Here is a 15,691-nt window from a genome sequence, read left to right on the forward strand (position 1 = left end):
CACTTACAAGTTGTTATTGTGCCAAGAAGCCTGCGCAAATTTAAACTAATTAAAATGATTGAAGCCTGGCAGTAGTCAGAGGAAATGCAGCGGCCGTTTTTAGCACACTGCGCGCTCGTAATGATACTAACGATTTTGGCTGTTTTTTCAATGTTTAAAATTCAATCATTTTAATTAGTTTAAATTTGCGCAGGCTTCTTGGTGTGAGCGAGGGATCACTTGCGTTCACGCTCGCGACGCTACGCCGCTGATGACGTGTCTGTGTTGTGTTTCGGTCTGGTCTGATTGGCTGACGGCTGCTATGGCCGTCCATTGTATTGCGCCTTGTGGGCGAGGCTAGCGCACGTGCGGAGTGGCACGGATTTGGCTCTCCGTTTGACGATCGCGCTGTACTGTTTAGTGTTGTTTTGGCGAGCCAGAATTCGCTCATTAAAAGTTAGCAATTAGCTACGCGGCATCGCGTGTTATTTCGCTGCTCGCAATACATGTAGCATTGCTCGCTACGCGGAATCAGTTCTGTTCTGGTTGCCGTACGTAGATAACTTTGATCTATCATCAGACGGTAGCAGATCGTAACGGTTCTCAATTGATTTGATTTGAATTGTTTTATATTTGATTTGACTGTCAGGCAAATCTGGCCTGTTTACCAGTAAGGCACTGGTGTGTGCGGAATAGCAACGCGCAACACCACAAGCGGTGCACCTTCCTCATCGACGGATTACCAGCTTTGGCATCGGTGCAGCGTCTCCCGAGGGGACCTGTGGTGTAACCAGTGCTGTGAAAGAGTGCAAGAGTCTCAGACGGCGGGCAGTGTCGGTGCAAGTATCTCCAGACGGAGAACTTGCGCTGTAGCTCCTGCTACTCGGCGAGAATCCCACAAAGGCGGCGAAACGCTAAAAGAGGCGCACGGATCATCGGTTAAATCAGACTCCACCAAACTGGTTGTAAAGCACCTCGCTGTTGCTACGGCAGTCAGCCGGCACAGCACCTATTAGGAAGGCGCCACAACCGCTACGGAAAAGCGGCAACGCGGGAGCTGAGTGTGGAGAAGAATCTTGATCATTTGGAGCGTTTTCTCGTGGAACGGACGGTTAACAGGTAGAAAAACCACTATTAATTATCGGATTGGTTATATGATAAAATTGGCAATTTTCGTTGGTCCGTCAAGAGCTGAGCATAAAAGTAGGCGGAATTTTGCACACGGTGCGCATGTCTGGTCGTTGACCGTGACGTCAGGCAGATTAGAATTTTAAACGGAGAAACGTGATTAGGCGGTTATCTGAGCTGTGATTGGTTGAAACTTGAACTGAATAATTTGAGCTAGCGGACCAATAGGATTGTAGTAAACAACTTAACTGGGGATTTTCCATCGATTTTAACGGGAATTGAACTATTTGAATTGAACGAGTTATTTGAACTGGAAAGTGACCTTTTGAGTTGAGCTGAGTAGGATAGTGACCTTTGACATCAGAAAGTGACCTTTGACATTCGAAAGTGACCTTTACTAAAAAATTCCAAATGACCTATTTGACCTTTTAGGTGAGCTTTACGATCTGAAAGTGACGAACGGTGACCTTTAACGAAGTTGAAATTGCCTTGAATAGTGGTACAGCGATATCAGCTACTGTAGAATTTCGTTTTCAAACGTGTTCTAAATCGTAAAACGGGTTTCAAAGTTCTGTCTGAATAGTAACCTTTAGGGCAAATCTCTTTTATCAAAAAAGTGACCTTTAAAACGGGACTCGGCTGAATTTTTTCAACCGAAAAGTGACCTTTGCAAATAACTTAGAAAAATTTCGCAAAGTGAAAGTGACCTTTAGGGCATTTGAACGTACCGTACTATAACACGTGTTCGAGAAACATTGACAGGAGCGTCCAAGTTATCCGATCAAATATGGACAAAGAAAAGGGAAGCATGGAAACAACATCGAATGGCAGTCAGGGAAGCCGTTTCTCCCTTGGTTCACAGCAAGGCGCACCGAACCCTTACAAGATTGACCGACACCCGTACACACGGGCAGTGGAACACGACAGAATCACCCGAGCGCCCAAGGCATCCACAAGGAATGACTCGCGGGGCTCTGATAGCACCTATCAGAAGGCGCTCGAGGCGGTCGCAAACCAGGAAAGCTCTAGTGACGACCAGAAACAAACCCCCGCGTCTGCGGCGGGAGGTAATGCGGTGCACCAATCAAAGGTCACCGAAAAAGAACGGAAGCAGTCGGCACATCACAGCTGGATATGGCCGCTGCTGAAACGGATGAGCAGGATAAGAAGGTGACCCTGGCTCAAACGGAAGGTGGAAACACAAAGGTCACCGAGGACGAACTGAAGGAACTTGGACAGTATGACCTTTCACTCAATGATAAAACAATAGGCGATGACCTTTGGGCAACTCCAATGGTGTCGGATGAATCAAATGAATCATATTACACGGACGACGAAACGACGATGAATACGTCTTTCCAGACCGCAATGAAAGAAGCAGACCGAGCAGAAGAGGTGACCCCGTTTAAGGATATCCCCGAGTCATTGATCGAACGAACTCAAACGGGAAAGGCCATCAACGTGCGATCACCTTCACCGAACAGTCCCACGTCAACTCTAAGGAGACGCGTCACGGAATTGGAAAACGAACTCGAAGACAAAGGACGACAGGCAATCAAGCGGAAACAAGAATATCGAGACAGACTGACAACACTCGAGATTAGCTTGTATGAACTGGAGCAGCAACAAGGTGACCACCAGAGCGCAGCAGACGAATGGAAAGTGAAATATGAAAGACAAAAGGAACTTGCAGAAGAATATCTGAAAATGGCAGATGATAGAACTATGGAAGGTCATCTTGCAGTCAGCGATCTTAACGAGAGTATGTCTGAAGAGTCAGTGGAAAGGTCACGGCACTTGGCCGAATTGAAGGAACGAATGTGACCAATGGCGCCAAATGGTCACCGAAGCAGAAACTAAACGGGACGAATACGCCGCCAACTTCGCAGAGCTCACGAAGCGACTGACGACATTAGCAACAGACATTCAAAATCCGGAACGACCTGAAGCTACGAGATGAAGCTATCAGCACTCTGCTAAGTGAGTCAAAAGATCATCAGGAACGCGCCGACGAAGCTGAGAAGCTACGCAACGAGGCAATCAAAGGGATGCGCGCTGCGGGAGACCTCACAGCAACAGAGGGAGAAAGATTGAAGGAAGAGATTAAAAAGGTCAACGACGAAAATGAAAAGGTCACGGCAGATATTCAAAAGGTCACCAAGGAAAGTCTTAAGTGGCTAACTCAAGCACTCCGGTTGGACACAATGGTTACTTCATTAGAGCTAAAGGATAAGGAATGGCAACAACAAGTTGCCCAGAAGAACCAAGAAAACGCGAGGCTTAATACCGAACTCGTCGATATGACCACCACAGCAATGGCGAAAGATGACGAACTGATTGCAATCACAAACCAGTTGAGATCAGCCGCGGGAGAGTATCAGAAACTCGAAGGAGATGTGACCCAATTGACCGAGCACATCAAGAAAATGGAACAGGGAAACGAAAAGGTCACGCAGCAGGAGACGTTTAAACTGCATGAGCACCTACGAAAGGTCAACCTTAAAAATTCCGGCTTGAAGAGGGAAAGAGAAGAACTCCAGTTGAGAATTAGACGACTTGAGGATGAGAACAAGGCGCTCCAGACGTCTAATAAGCACAAAGAGGAACAACTACAATACGGAGTTAAAACGGCAACAGTGGAGTCTCCTCCGCCCAGTTACAGCAAGGCGCATGAAACGGGCAAAGGCTTCCACTTCGAGATGCCGTTACGAACCGGCACTGGCGTGGGAAGTGTTAAGAAGGAACGAGAAGGCGAAAAGGTCAAGGATGATAAAGACCAGTTATCAGATAGTTATCCGCATTTGAGTCGGGGTGACCCCTCTCAGATTCCTCCGCATATCGAAACAAACGTCTTCATAAAAAAGGAGCGACGCGATGAACAATCGAGCCGACAACGTGAGAGGCGACCCCGCAACGCAAAGGCGCGGCGTAATAAGGATAGTGACGATAATAGTAGCGAGGAAGAGGACAAGCAGAAGCCAGCAAGGGAACTGACAAAGGCATTCAATTCCATGGCTCGGAAAACGACCCTTATGACCTTTGGATGGAAGTCGTGACACCGTGAATGGTTGGACCAGATTAGTAAAGGAAACGCAGAAAACCTACCAGCTCACTGACGATCAAATCATGATCGAGATAGCCAGCGCGGTGAAGGGTCCCGCTAAAACCTGGTTTGAAATACAAATGGACATCGCATCAGAGGGCGGAATCGAATACTCGGTAACAGAATGGATGGATAAATTCAAGGAGGAATATGGTGACCGAGATGAAGAAGTCTTAGGCTTTCGCGAAGCTTATGCAAGGAAATTCGAACTCGGAAAGGAATCGCTTGACCAATACTATCAGGCGATGATGCGATTTAAATCAAAAAGAATCATCATTGAAAACAAGCAGTCGGTTTCCTAATTGAAGGATGCAGAGTAGACAATGACCTTTACAAGGCATTCAGTGGGGCCACATTCTAGGGAGCCACATTCTGGGCTACTAGGCTCACTTGAGGCGCTGTCTGTACTGCAGCCACCATCGCATACGTTATCGGCTGTCCCGTCTGACCGTCAATAAAGGTCATTCTTTCGGTGACCTCTCTAACTGTGGTTTCCGCGCGATATTCCATTTGCTGCTGAACTGGTGCGGCTTCATCTCGTTGCTGTGGCATCGGTTCGACCTGACTTTGACGGATGGTCACGTATTTCTGGTTACGTTGACCTTTCGGTGCCTTATATTTGTCCACTCCTGTTGCCCAATGTCGGAAAAAGTCTTTAACGTCGGTCGGCGTTCTACACTTTAGAATATGCCTCCCCCGAACGTAGGGGCGCTGCAACAAGGAAACTTTAGTGGGAATGGATATGGAAATGGTAATTGGAACGGAGGACAAGGGTACTTCCTACCGAACCTAGGTCAAGGTCAAGGCAACTTTCAGCGAACAGAGGAACCCAGAACTTCCAGAATCAGCAAGGATTACGAACGGAATTTATGTTCCAGTTGATTGATGGATGGGTTGCAAATGGTGTGCAGATGTGCCAGAACTGCATGTATGGGAATCACCAGACGCAAGGATGTAAATTCACCAACACACCCCCGGACCAGAACCCGAATTTGTTTGCCTTCAGAGAATGGCAACGACTGCGCGGCCTGGGTGGCTGGCGCCTAGCGCTGGCAAATGGATATGACCTCATCGCCCAGTGGTACCAAGTGAAAGCGAACTTCCAGAATCAACAAGGAAACGGAGGTTATGGAAACGGAAATGGTGGCGGCGGTCGAGGTGGTTACGGCCGTGGTGGCTTCAGAGGAAGGGGCAGAGGCTTCGGCCGCGGAAACTACGATAACCGAGGTGGCGGCAATGGAGGCGGCCAAGGCAACTACTATCAACAGGGTGGTGGCGCCCAGAATGATAGCTGCGGACAGAACCTGGCAAACGACGGTGGACAACAACACGGAAATGCACAAGGCGCGCAACAAGGTGGTGCGCCGGTTCAGGGAAACGGGCAAGATCAGTAGGCGCCGGTGAGCCTGCTGATCGCCCCGACCCTAAACCACCGGATAAACGGGGGAACGGAAAGGTCACCACTGCAGAATGGTACTGCAGTGAACGTGACCACTGCAACAGCTATAAGAATGCCGTCCGCGAAAAAGGAAAGGGGACCGGCTATATGGATGCCGCAACCAAAGGAGACGGCTATACGGATGCCGTCACAGCAAAAAGAAAGTGGATCGGTTATATGGATGCCGCAGTCAAAGGGAACGGCTATATGGATGCCGCCATCGCAAAAAGAAAGTGGAACGGCTATAAGGATGCCGTCTCAGCAGCAAAAGGAACTGGTTATCGGGAAACCAGCGCAAGTGGATAAAAGGTCACCGCAGAACGTCACTGCGAGTGGGAACGTGCAAGCGAATTAAAGGTCACCGCAGAATGGTACTGCGAGTGGAAACTGTCGTGACGGTAGCGCGACACTGCAAAAAATGCAGCAAAGTGAAAGGTCACCGTACTGCAGCGAGAAGGTGTTAGCGGAACGACGCGCATTACGGAATGCGAAGATTCAACAGGCGCTGCTGAATCAAAAGAAACCGCAGACTGACACCGCAGAGGAAGTAGAAATGCACCATGCGTGGTTGCGGAAAGACAGAGAAGGAAATGACAAACTGAACCCCCAGAGGTCCCCACCGCAGAATGACACTGCGAAGGTACAGCAACCGGACTTAGAGTCACGCTGCTACTGTGGTATAGTTGGAACAGAAAATACGGAAATTCAACCAAGGTTCTTGAACTGCTCGGAAGACGGAGATGACGCTATTAAAGCAAAGGTGGTTGGAACAGAACGCCATAGTAGGCAGTAAAGACGAAAAGTCACCTTCCGTGGGAAAAGTCCAAGTGAAAGGTCAAGGAGCAAGTGCAAACGCTAAAGGTCACGGCGACAGCGTCGTGTTGAAAGGTCAAGAAACGGACTTGACACTGCGAACAGCGCAGCAAAAAGATAGCGAACGAGCACAACAGAACTCCGACGACTCACTTGTGGATGCAGTTACGCTGCAGCGGAGGGAAATATGGCAAAGAGTGGCCTATCGACCTAATGGGAATCACGGGATGTGGATACCTGTGACGCCAAAGGCGAAACAGAAAGCGAGCATGTCACAAGACGATTACTGGGACATGCAAGATTTGCGAACACAACATGAGAGGAAACGATCAGAAGAGTTGGTTTCCGGGAAACCAGCACAAAGGTCACAGAACCCAGCCCCAGCGTTCAACGCAGCTGAATATAAAAAGACACTGGCTGACATGAAGGACCCACGAAACGCACCGCCAGAAGATAAGCCGCTGAATTAATGAGAAAAAGATCCCATACAAAAGTTGCCAAGTGGCGGATTTACCATGGTGCGCAACGAAAGGTCACCTGACTTAGCGCAACATGAACAAAAGGAAGGTCATATGATGCGGCGCAAGCGCAATAGAATAATGTAGCGAAAAGATCACCAGCCAGAAGTGATGGGATGTCTTCGCAAACTGACTGGATACGAATAAATAATGAAATAACTCAAAAGGTCAGTAACTGGATGAAAGATAATGAGAAAAAGATGGTCGTATATGAAAGTTCACCAGAAGAGCTGAGAGACATGAAAAAGAGGAATTGACTCTCGCTAAACGAATAACACGATGACAAGTCGAAGGATAAGCGAAAAAAGATGACGTTGTGTCTGACGATTACTGAAGTGACTAAAGGTCACAAAGAGTACAGTTCACCGAGTGAGGAAAAATGCAACACTGGAAAGGTCACCAGTGGCGAGTCAAAAGTAATGAACAGGACTCGAGAGTTCTACGACGTTCGAACTAACGTGCCACATAGGATCGACAAACTGAGTGAGATATTGAAAGGTCATGGCACCTTAGCGAAAGGGCAACTACTTCCCGATATGGATCCGGGACCAGTATCGCCGATTCCAGTGAAATGTACTATTCGGAGCTTGAAAATTCAAAATGGAAAACTGCCTAAAAGAATTGAAGCGTACACTCACGAAGTGAAAGTGGGAGACATAAAGGTCATCGCAATGCTGGACACTGGAGCTGAGACGTCGCTGATCAGTAAACCGTTTTGCGAGAAGAATGGACTGCATATGCTTCCATTGCCGCCTGACAGACTGGTGAAGATTAATGGAATCAGCGGAACGTCAGGATTTGTGGTAACACATTACTGCACAGCACCAGTGACCTTAAGGAAAAGGATCAGTGAACATTCCTTTTATGTGCGACCAAAATGCGACGATGTACAAGTGTTATTGGGATTCGACTTCTTAGAGAAGTCCATGCTGAGTTCATGATAACGAAGGTGAAGAAGAAAAAGAAGATGACCCGAAAACAGTCGTTAAGATTCAAGTCGGAAAGGTCACCAAACTTTGAAAAAATGCCAAAAACGATAAAGGGCTAATCCCAGTACCAGAGGCACTGGGAACGGAACAGAAAAAGGTGACATCGAAGGAGTCGTCAGTATTTGAGCAAATGAAGGTGATCCAGCAGAAAATTGAAAATACGTTAAAACGGACTCTACTGACACAAAGGGGAAGAGAAAAGGTCATCCCAGTACCAGAGACACCGGGAATGACAAACGTGCAGCAGAAAGAGATGAAGGAAGAAATTATCCCGGTACCAGAGGCACCGGAGATGAAAAATGAAAAGGAAAGTGTTGAAAAAGTTATCCCAGTACCAGAGGCAATGGGAACGGAAAATGAAAGGTCACCAACGCTCGAAAAGATAGGGGCCATACAGAAAGAAGCGACAATTGCAGTGAAGCAATCGCTGGTGCCAGGCCTGGGGTGGTCAAAGCCTATCCCAGTACCAGAGGCACTGGGAGTAAAAAGTGTTAAAATCCGGACAAAGAAAAAGATAGAAGTCCCATGGGAGATATTAAAACGGGTAAATGAAGAGGAACAGATGTTCGCAAGCGAAATCCGCGACAAAGCAACTGAACAGTTGAAAGGTCACCAGAAGAAAACGGGACCGGAGGTAATTTAAATATCCTCGGACGAAAGTGTGATTGTAACTTCCTGTGAGCAAGGAGCCACAGAACGGGAGAACGAAAAGGTCAGTCCGCAAAGGACATTAACTCCAGAAGAAAGAGCCGGGAGTTGTCACCATGGTTATTAAGAAGACCCGCGCAGGATACAACCGCAAGAGGAATGCACTAAATGCAGTCGAGCCGCATCCCAGGATGACCTTTCAGAATGGCCGAAATGTAACGCAGCGATAGCAGACCTAAAAGTTCATGTCCCAAAAGAAGTGAAAAGTATCTTACGGACTGTGAGCATGTGTAACCCACACATCAAACGATATCACTTTAATAGATACCTAGCGTGGCTATCATGCGTTAGAAATTTCATATTTGGAAGAGGAAAATGGCTGCATTATTGGCAACGGTGCGCGGATAATGGTATCCAAGATCCTCACGAAGTGATATTGTCACGACGGAGACTCGAAATCGAAACTGAAGAGATGAACGAGGAAATTCAACCCTGACGATGATAACCTAACAGTCTCCGAACTCGTTGATATGTTCGAGGAAGTGGAGAAGAAGTATTTCGTGCGAATTAGAACGGCACCGGTCACGACGAAATTCAGGACAGGCCTGAAGAAATACTTAAAGGAAAAACACCGTAGCTTCACCAAGCAAAAGTTTGAAGCCATGTTGGAATACGCTCGGAATGCGGGAAACCGATTCAGAAGCACCCTAACTTCGAGTACAAGGCAGAGTTGTTGAGACCGGCAAGCGCGGATAAAGCGTTGACGAGCCCGAACGAAGACGGCATAATGCGCATAGAAAGGGCAATCAATGGATGACAAGCCCGTTGGGATCGACAAGTCACCGGATCAGTCAGTACATTAACGCCATTTGGCTCGAAGGAAAAGGAATGATCAAAGAAATTGACACGGCCACTGAACGGTTACTACCCAAGATGATCAAAAAGGGCATCCTGCGAACAACGAACGCACATAGGGGAGAGCCGATCAGATATACGAGACTGGACCTGATACCACCAGAAAAAACAGGATCGTTTCCATATGTCGGACAGCGAGAACACAGAAAAGGCGGAAGTTCCTCCAACTGGTGACCCTAAGAAAGAACGCGCCAAAGCCAAGGCACAAGCCCCGAAACCGGCGAAACAACGTAAATTACCAATGGATTCTGGCTCGGAATCAGATGATGCAAATCAAGCCGCTACACTTAAGCCTTCTACACCGGTGGCAGAGAAGGACGAACAATCCTAGGGTCAAGAGACGGCTGAAACGACTGAGAAGGAAGCACAACCTAAAAGTCAAAAGAGTTCTGCGCTGACGGAACAACCGAAAGGTCACGAGTCTTCAGATGAAGGAGCGAAAGAAAAGGTCATGTCCCCTATGGATAAAGCAGCAGTAGACGCAAGAACTGCCTCAGCACGACAGGTGTTTCAGAAATCATTGTTTACACCGTTGAAAGATGCACTCGCATCGGGGAAAACGAAAGGTCAGGAGACTTCGCAACTGAAAGAGAAATCTGAGGAACCGAAATCAGCTCAGTCATCATCGGGATCTTTGGCGAAACTGACGATTGACGATAAGACGGAGCCCACGGACTCGGCATCCCCCCAGAAACCGATAACTACAGAGAAACCAGTCGACTTACCTGATTATATGCTTGGGCTACCGTTGAATGATACGAACCCATCGTGGAAAGAAATTATACAAGTCTTGGAAACGCAACCGTAACGTTGTATGCTCTTCGGCGAGCTGAAGGACATGGTCTTCACAAATATGAAAGGGAAGACGTCGAAAAACCAGTTAGATCGCATTATCAAAAGGGCTTATAAGAAAGGAAAACTTGGGATCCGATACACCGACTTCAATGGGTTTTCATATTATCTAGCGCCATCGGATCGAACACCGAGATTGAAAATGGACCTCATGTCATGGAAGATAGCCATTACAGACGCGGCGATACACGGTATCGGCGGAACGAAAGGGGCTTCATGGGATGACCTTTCGAATTATACGGCGGTCCAATATGAATTGGGCGAGCTCAATATAGAAAAAGACCGAGAATGGATCCAGAAAGCGGTCAAAAGTTTAATAGAAGACGACGACGCACTTGAACTCACCTGGTATGGTCGGATTGACTTCAAGGAACATGATCCATTGGAGTCGTCGGAGAAGCCTAAATAGTGAAATGGAACGGTGTAATCTGCAGCGAGTAAAGCACCGCTGTATATTACAGGAAAAAGCATAACGTAATTAGACAAAAAAAGGGGTCACGTGAAAATACGAGAGCCGAAAAGGTCACTCAAAGATTTGCAGAAAAAGAGCTGTATAAGAAAGGTCACAGCAGTTAGGACGGGCGAGCGAGCTAAGTACTGATAACGTGAGTAAGGTCACCACGTTACAGTAATAGAAAGGTCAACAGGAGCAGATAGAAAAGTCTCAGCTCAGTACGGGAGTAATCTAAATAGGCATAAAAATGATAGGAATGCCTAAATAAAGGATAAGGACGAAAGGTCATTGTGGAAAAGTCACTATGATGGAACTGTTTTTGAATTGCAGATTCAAGCGGGACAATGGCACAGAAAGGTCAAGCCAACCGACGAAGTCAGGCAGCACTTCCAATGGACGTCGATCAGTCTACGGGCTACAATCCTAAGTGTCCGGACTGTCGACGGAATAACAAGAAAGTTGATAAGAAATTCCCGTGCTACAAGTGTGTTTACAAGTTGGGGGATCAACACACCGTTCACCTCGTTGGACTCACGGAAGCTAGACGTGGCAATATGGATGTATTTCGGAACCTCATCAGCGCGAGGAATTACGGCAGCATCCCAGTTGAAGAGAGGATGTTACTCGAGGATCTTTACCGAGAAGCGATCCAGACAGAACAAGGAAAGTGGTTGGGATGAGACTATGGAACCACTGAAATGTCCAGAGACGGATGCGTGCCGCAAAAAGTTTAATGAAGATAAAGAGAAAATGCGGCTGAAACAAATGGAGGATGAAATTCGCGCGCGAATCAACGAAGAAAATAAACGGTCGAGCGAACATGCGGCGCGTGAAAATCAAGCATTCTTGGCTAAACAAGGAAAAGAGCCAATCCCGTTGTCGAAGCTGAATGATGATGAGGCGAAAGTCAGAGTAGATTCCCTCATCTTACAAATCGATGCGTTGACGAAGGACCCGATGGCTATTCGGGCAGATGTTCTCAATGTGTTCCTACGGGAAAAGATGAGACTTCAACGAGATGAAGCACCGACACCGTCAACAAAGATGTTAACACAGAAAATGACGGAAGAGGCCCGAAAGACTCGCCAAACACAACAGGAAGTGATGAAGGCGTTTCAAAGCTTCAAACGGGAACATGGATTTGCGCGCCCTCAATCGCCCCCGATGAGAGAAAGGTCACGCGGACATTCACGTGAACATGAACGGACCTACGACCGAAGAAATGAAAGGTCACATGAACATTATCGTGAAAGGACACGGGATTACCGTAAGGAACGGTCACGCGAACGTTCTAATGATCGGCATTACCGTGGCGGACGAGGCTGGGTACGTCATGGCAACGAAATCACCGAAACTGGTATTCAAAGAAGATCAACACGGCGAAGATCCTGTCGGCGACACGAAAACGCGAAGAAAAAAGAAGAGAAGAAGTGCTCCGGACAGAGCCTGAAAAACAAGGTCATCAGGTGCCGATGGGAGTCGCGTTCTGCAACCGTAACGTCAGAATGGACACACCCAAAAGGTCACGTGACAGCAGACGCAAGGACACGCGGAGGGGAAGTCCAACTCCATATGATAAAGGTTGGCAAGAGGAAGCCGCATATTTCGCTGGATTCGAATCGAAGAAAAGGTCATCAAGCAGAGAGCGGGAAGATACACCATCGAAACATCAGCGGGTGTATTCGACAGTTCACATAGTGGACCCATTCGTGAGCGCCGCACAAGAAGATGAACCGATGGAAATGGCAACACAAGAAAATGTCGTTCATCGGCGGAATGTTATTTTGGATAGCGTCCGCCAACCGTCATCATCGGCGAGCAAAGAGCCGCCGCAACACGACCAAGAAAAGCAACGAGCACAAGAAGGTCAACGCGAACCGGACAATCGACGCGGAAATGATCGACGGGAGAACAAGACTTCCAGATTCGACGACCGGAACCGAAGACCTGAGTTGATCAACATGGATTACAATATGGATGACATCGATGAAAAAAGGGCAGAGATTTGTCGACATCTTGGAATCGATATTGAGTGTTCAGGCCACGCAGATTCTGAACAGCTTAAATCACTTACGACAGTTTCTACAGGACTCAGGTTATGCGGAGGAGTTGCGACGAGGGATAACCAGTCGAGTGCGTATCCTCCGTAAATCGGCGCTGACTTATTACCCTCCCATCCGACAGAATGGATTGAACAGTTTACTGGACTTGAATCTGCTGAATGTGCCACCGGACACAATCGACACTATCGGAATGACACAGTTTTACTACATCGATCACCCAGAACGACGGGAATACGTGGCGCAGTTCGTTTTACGACACGTGAACCCGGCCTTTAAGGGGATTGCCGCAAGGGCAGCGATAGGATAACAGGTGGATCCTGGATCGCATAATGAGAAGAGGACGGGTCAGAAGATTTTTGCTGCGCGATTGGCACATTACCAGTCGCAGAATGACCTAGTGTCTAACACTATGACAGACGAATTACCACAGACTCTACGAGCCCAGGTTTTCAAATTAGGAATGCCCATGAAACACGTCGGGATAGCCCACACGGCTAAATCAATGCTGAGGAAATTGAAGATTCGAATGGAAAAGGGTAACCTCACACAGCGACTTGCATCACAAGTTCAGGAGCGGACCGACCGAATCAAAGACACCACCGGTGGTGACTACGTTGAACCGGCGGATGGTGTTAACGACTTTATAACGGAATTCCTCGTGAACAAAAGTGACCGACGCCCTGAACACGCTCCAAATCAAATTGGAAAACGTGGCATCCGGAACCAGCATATTCGAGATAATTACGCGGACATACAACGTCGTTTAGCGGATGACCCTAATAACCGAAGATTGCAACTGGAAGAATACGATGCGAGGCACCAACTTGAAGCGATTAAGCGGAATCGACAAGGGGAAAGGTCGCGGCCAGCGACAAGTTAATGCGGAAAAGGTCATGGGAGTTGAATCGGCAGAACCAGTTGACCGAACCTCTGACCAAAATCAGGTAGCGGCTACGAGAAAACGCCCGCCACGAGATAAAGATGGTGAGGGCGACTCAAATGAGATGCAAGAATAGTGCAGGTTGTCGATATGATCTCACTAACAAAAAGATGCGTCTACGGCAATTGTCGGTACGCACATAATGGTATTGTATGAAGAACGACGTAACGTATTAACATAAATTGTATTCGTGTATTGTTGTTTTCAGCGTTTCACATTGCAGGAAAAGTCAAATTGCGGGAGTAGCTCTACGGCGAACAGTCGGTTCAGTCTCATTATAAATGGTGAAGGTCACAAATGACTGAAAAAGAGAAAGAAATCATGTGGAGTATTTTGGGGTTGAAATTTATTCGGTCTACACAGCCGGCCCCAAGGGAGTTGTTACGGCATACAGCCGGCTCTCCTCTCCAACGATTCAGTGTCAAAACTTTAACGAGAGAAACTACGGTAATCAAGCCGGATCTCTTGTTACGAAGGTGGGCCACAAGCGGCGAAAAAGAGAAAGACAGCAGGTGGAGTACTTTGGGGTACATTTAATACGGTAATTAGCCGGCCAAATCGGAGATGCAACGGTGAACCTTGCCGACACTCTGGCCGCTCGAGGCGAAGTTGGAATGGATGTGCGACGTAAAGGTTAACTTGAAAGTTTAACCAGGGGGGCAAGCGAAGAAATGCTTGAAAGTCGTCAAAATCGACTAAGTTCCTCCATGACCTTTGATGGAAGTAAAGGCTGGATGACCTTTGGGACCATTACTGCCCAACAGAGTCATAAATGTGGAATTAAAGTCACAGGACCTTTTGGAACCATTGCCCAATTGAGTCGCACATCCCGGATCATCTCTACAATGGATGACCTTTACCAGGGAGGAAGCGAATCACGCTTGTCTTCGACGACATCCCTCCATGACCTTTACGGATCAGTATTAAGTCTTACGCCGATACGCACCATATTCTAAAGATGAAGCAGTATTCCTTAAGTCGTACTTGATACGCACCCGATTCTCAAAGCGGATTTGTGATGGAAAGTCGCATTATATATGCACGGAATTGCTCAACAGGGGGGAATGGGCCAAACTGCCATAAACGGTGGACAGGACCAGTGACCTTTAAGAGTCAATGGAGGATCCTAGTCTACATTGCTTAAACTTCTGTTGATTTGTTTCTGCGGTGTTGATAGTATTTTTATAAGAGGATCTCTTTATTCACATCGTGTTTATGGAATTGTACATAAAGGAATTGATGTGATAAAATGGACTAAGAGATTCAATGTTTTTATTAGCAGTCGAACACACACAGACAGTGGCGACCTTCGTCTTTTCGTGGATTTGGAGGATGTTGAGCCTCAACGGAACTCGGCCTCCCCCAGAGGCATGCGAGCGAGGGATCACTTGCGTTCACACTCGCGACGCTACGCCGCTGATGACGTGTCTGTGTTGTGTTTCGGTCTGGTCTGATTGGCTGACGGTTGCTATAGCCGTCCATTGTATTGCGCCTTGTGGGCGAGGCTTGCGCACGTGCGGAGTGGCACGGATTTGGCTCTCCGTTTGACGATCGCGCTGTACTGTTTAGTGTTGTTTTGGCGAGCCAGAATTCGCTCATTAAAAGTTAGCAATTAGCTACGCGGCATCGCGTGTTATTTCGCTGCTCGCAATACATGTAGCATTGCTCGCTTCGCGGAATCAGTTCTGTTCTGGTTGCCGTATGTAGATCACTTTGATCTATCATCAGATTGGCATTGAGTACAGGCTGTTGCCGAATAAAAGATTTTTCTAGTTGTTATTGTTCATCTGTAAAATTTTTATTATATTTAATCTTAGAGACTGCGTTTATTATGATTTATGTGCTATCCTT

The 15,691-nt window shown here is 47.4% G+C and overlaps 1 protein-coding gene across 5 annotated transcripts; it reads left to right on the top strand.

Moving 5' to 3' along the window:
• Positions 1–240: 240 nt before the first annotated feature.
• On the top strand, positions 241–15,443 carry LOC129596774 (pre-mRNA-splicing factor 38B-like). Of its 5 annotated transcripts, none has more exons than XR_008691478.1 (3): positions 241–1,098; positions 11,168–13,985; positions 14,064–15,443. XR_008691478.1 is itself a non-coding variant. In XM_055494119.1 (2 exons), exon 2 carries the CDS (start codon positions 11,396–11,398, stop codon positions 12,533–12,535), a length of 1,140 nt encoding a protein of 379 aa, XP_055350094.1. In that variant the 5' UTR covers positions 241–1,098; positions 11,168–11,395; the 3' UTR covers positions 12,536–15,443. The 5 variants fall into 5 exon arrangements, 1 of the variants encoding a protein (XP_055350094.1); XR_008691479.1 differs by having other exon boundaries at positions 11,168–13,971; XR_008691480.1 differs by having other exon boundaries at positions 11,168–13,884.
• Positions 15,444–15,691: the final 248 nt, after the last annotated feature.

The sequence above is a fragment of the Paramacrobiotus metropolitanus genome, unplaced genomic scaffold (assembly GCF_019649055.1).
Source record: "Paramacrobiotus metropolitanus isolate TYO unplaced genomic scaffold, Prichtersi_v1.0 Parri_scaffold0000095, whole genome shotgun sequence".
NCBI classification, from domain to species: Eukaryota; Metazoa; Tardigrada; class Eutardigrada; order Parachela; family Macrobiotidae; genus Paramacrobiotus; species Paramacrobiotus metropolitanus.

Bases quoted from the DNA above. Each gene is read 5' to 3' on its own strand.
- LOC129596774 (XM_055494119.1), top strand. From the start codon at position 11,396: ATGTATTTCGGAACCTCATCAGCGCGAGGAATTACGGCAGCATCCCAG.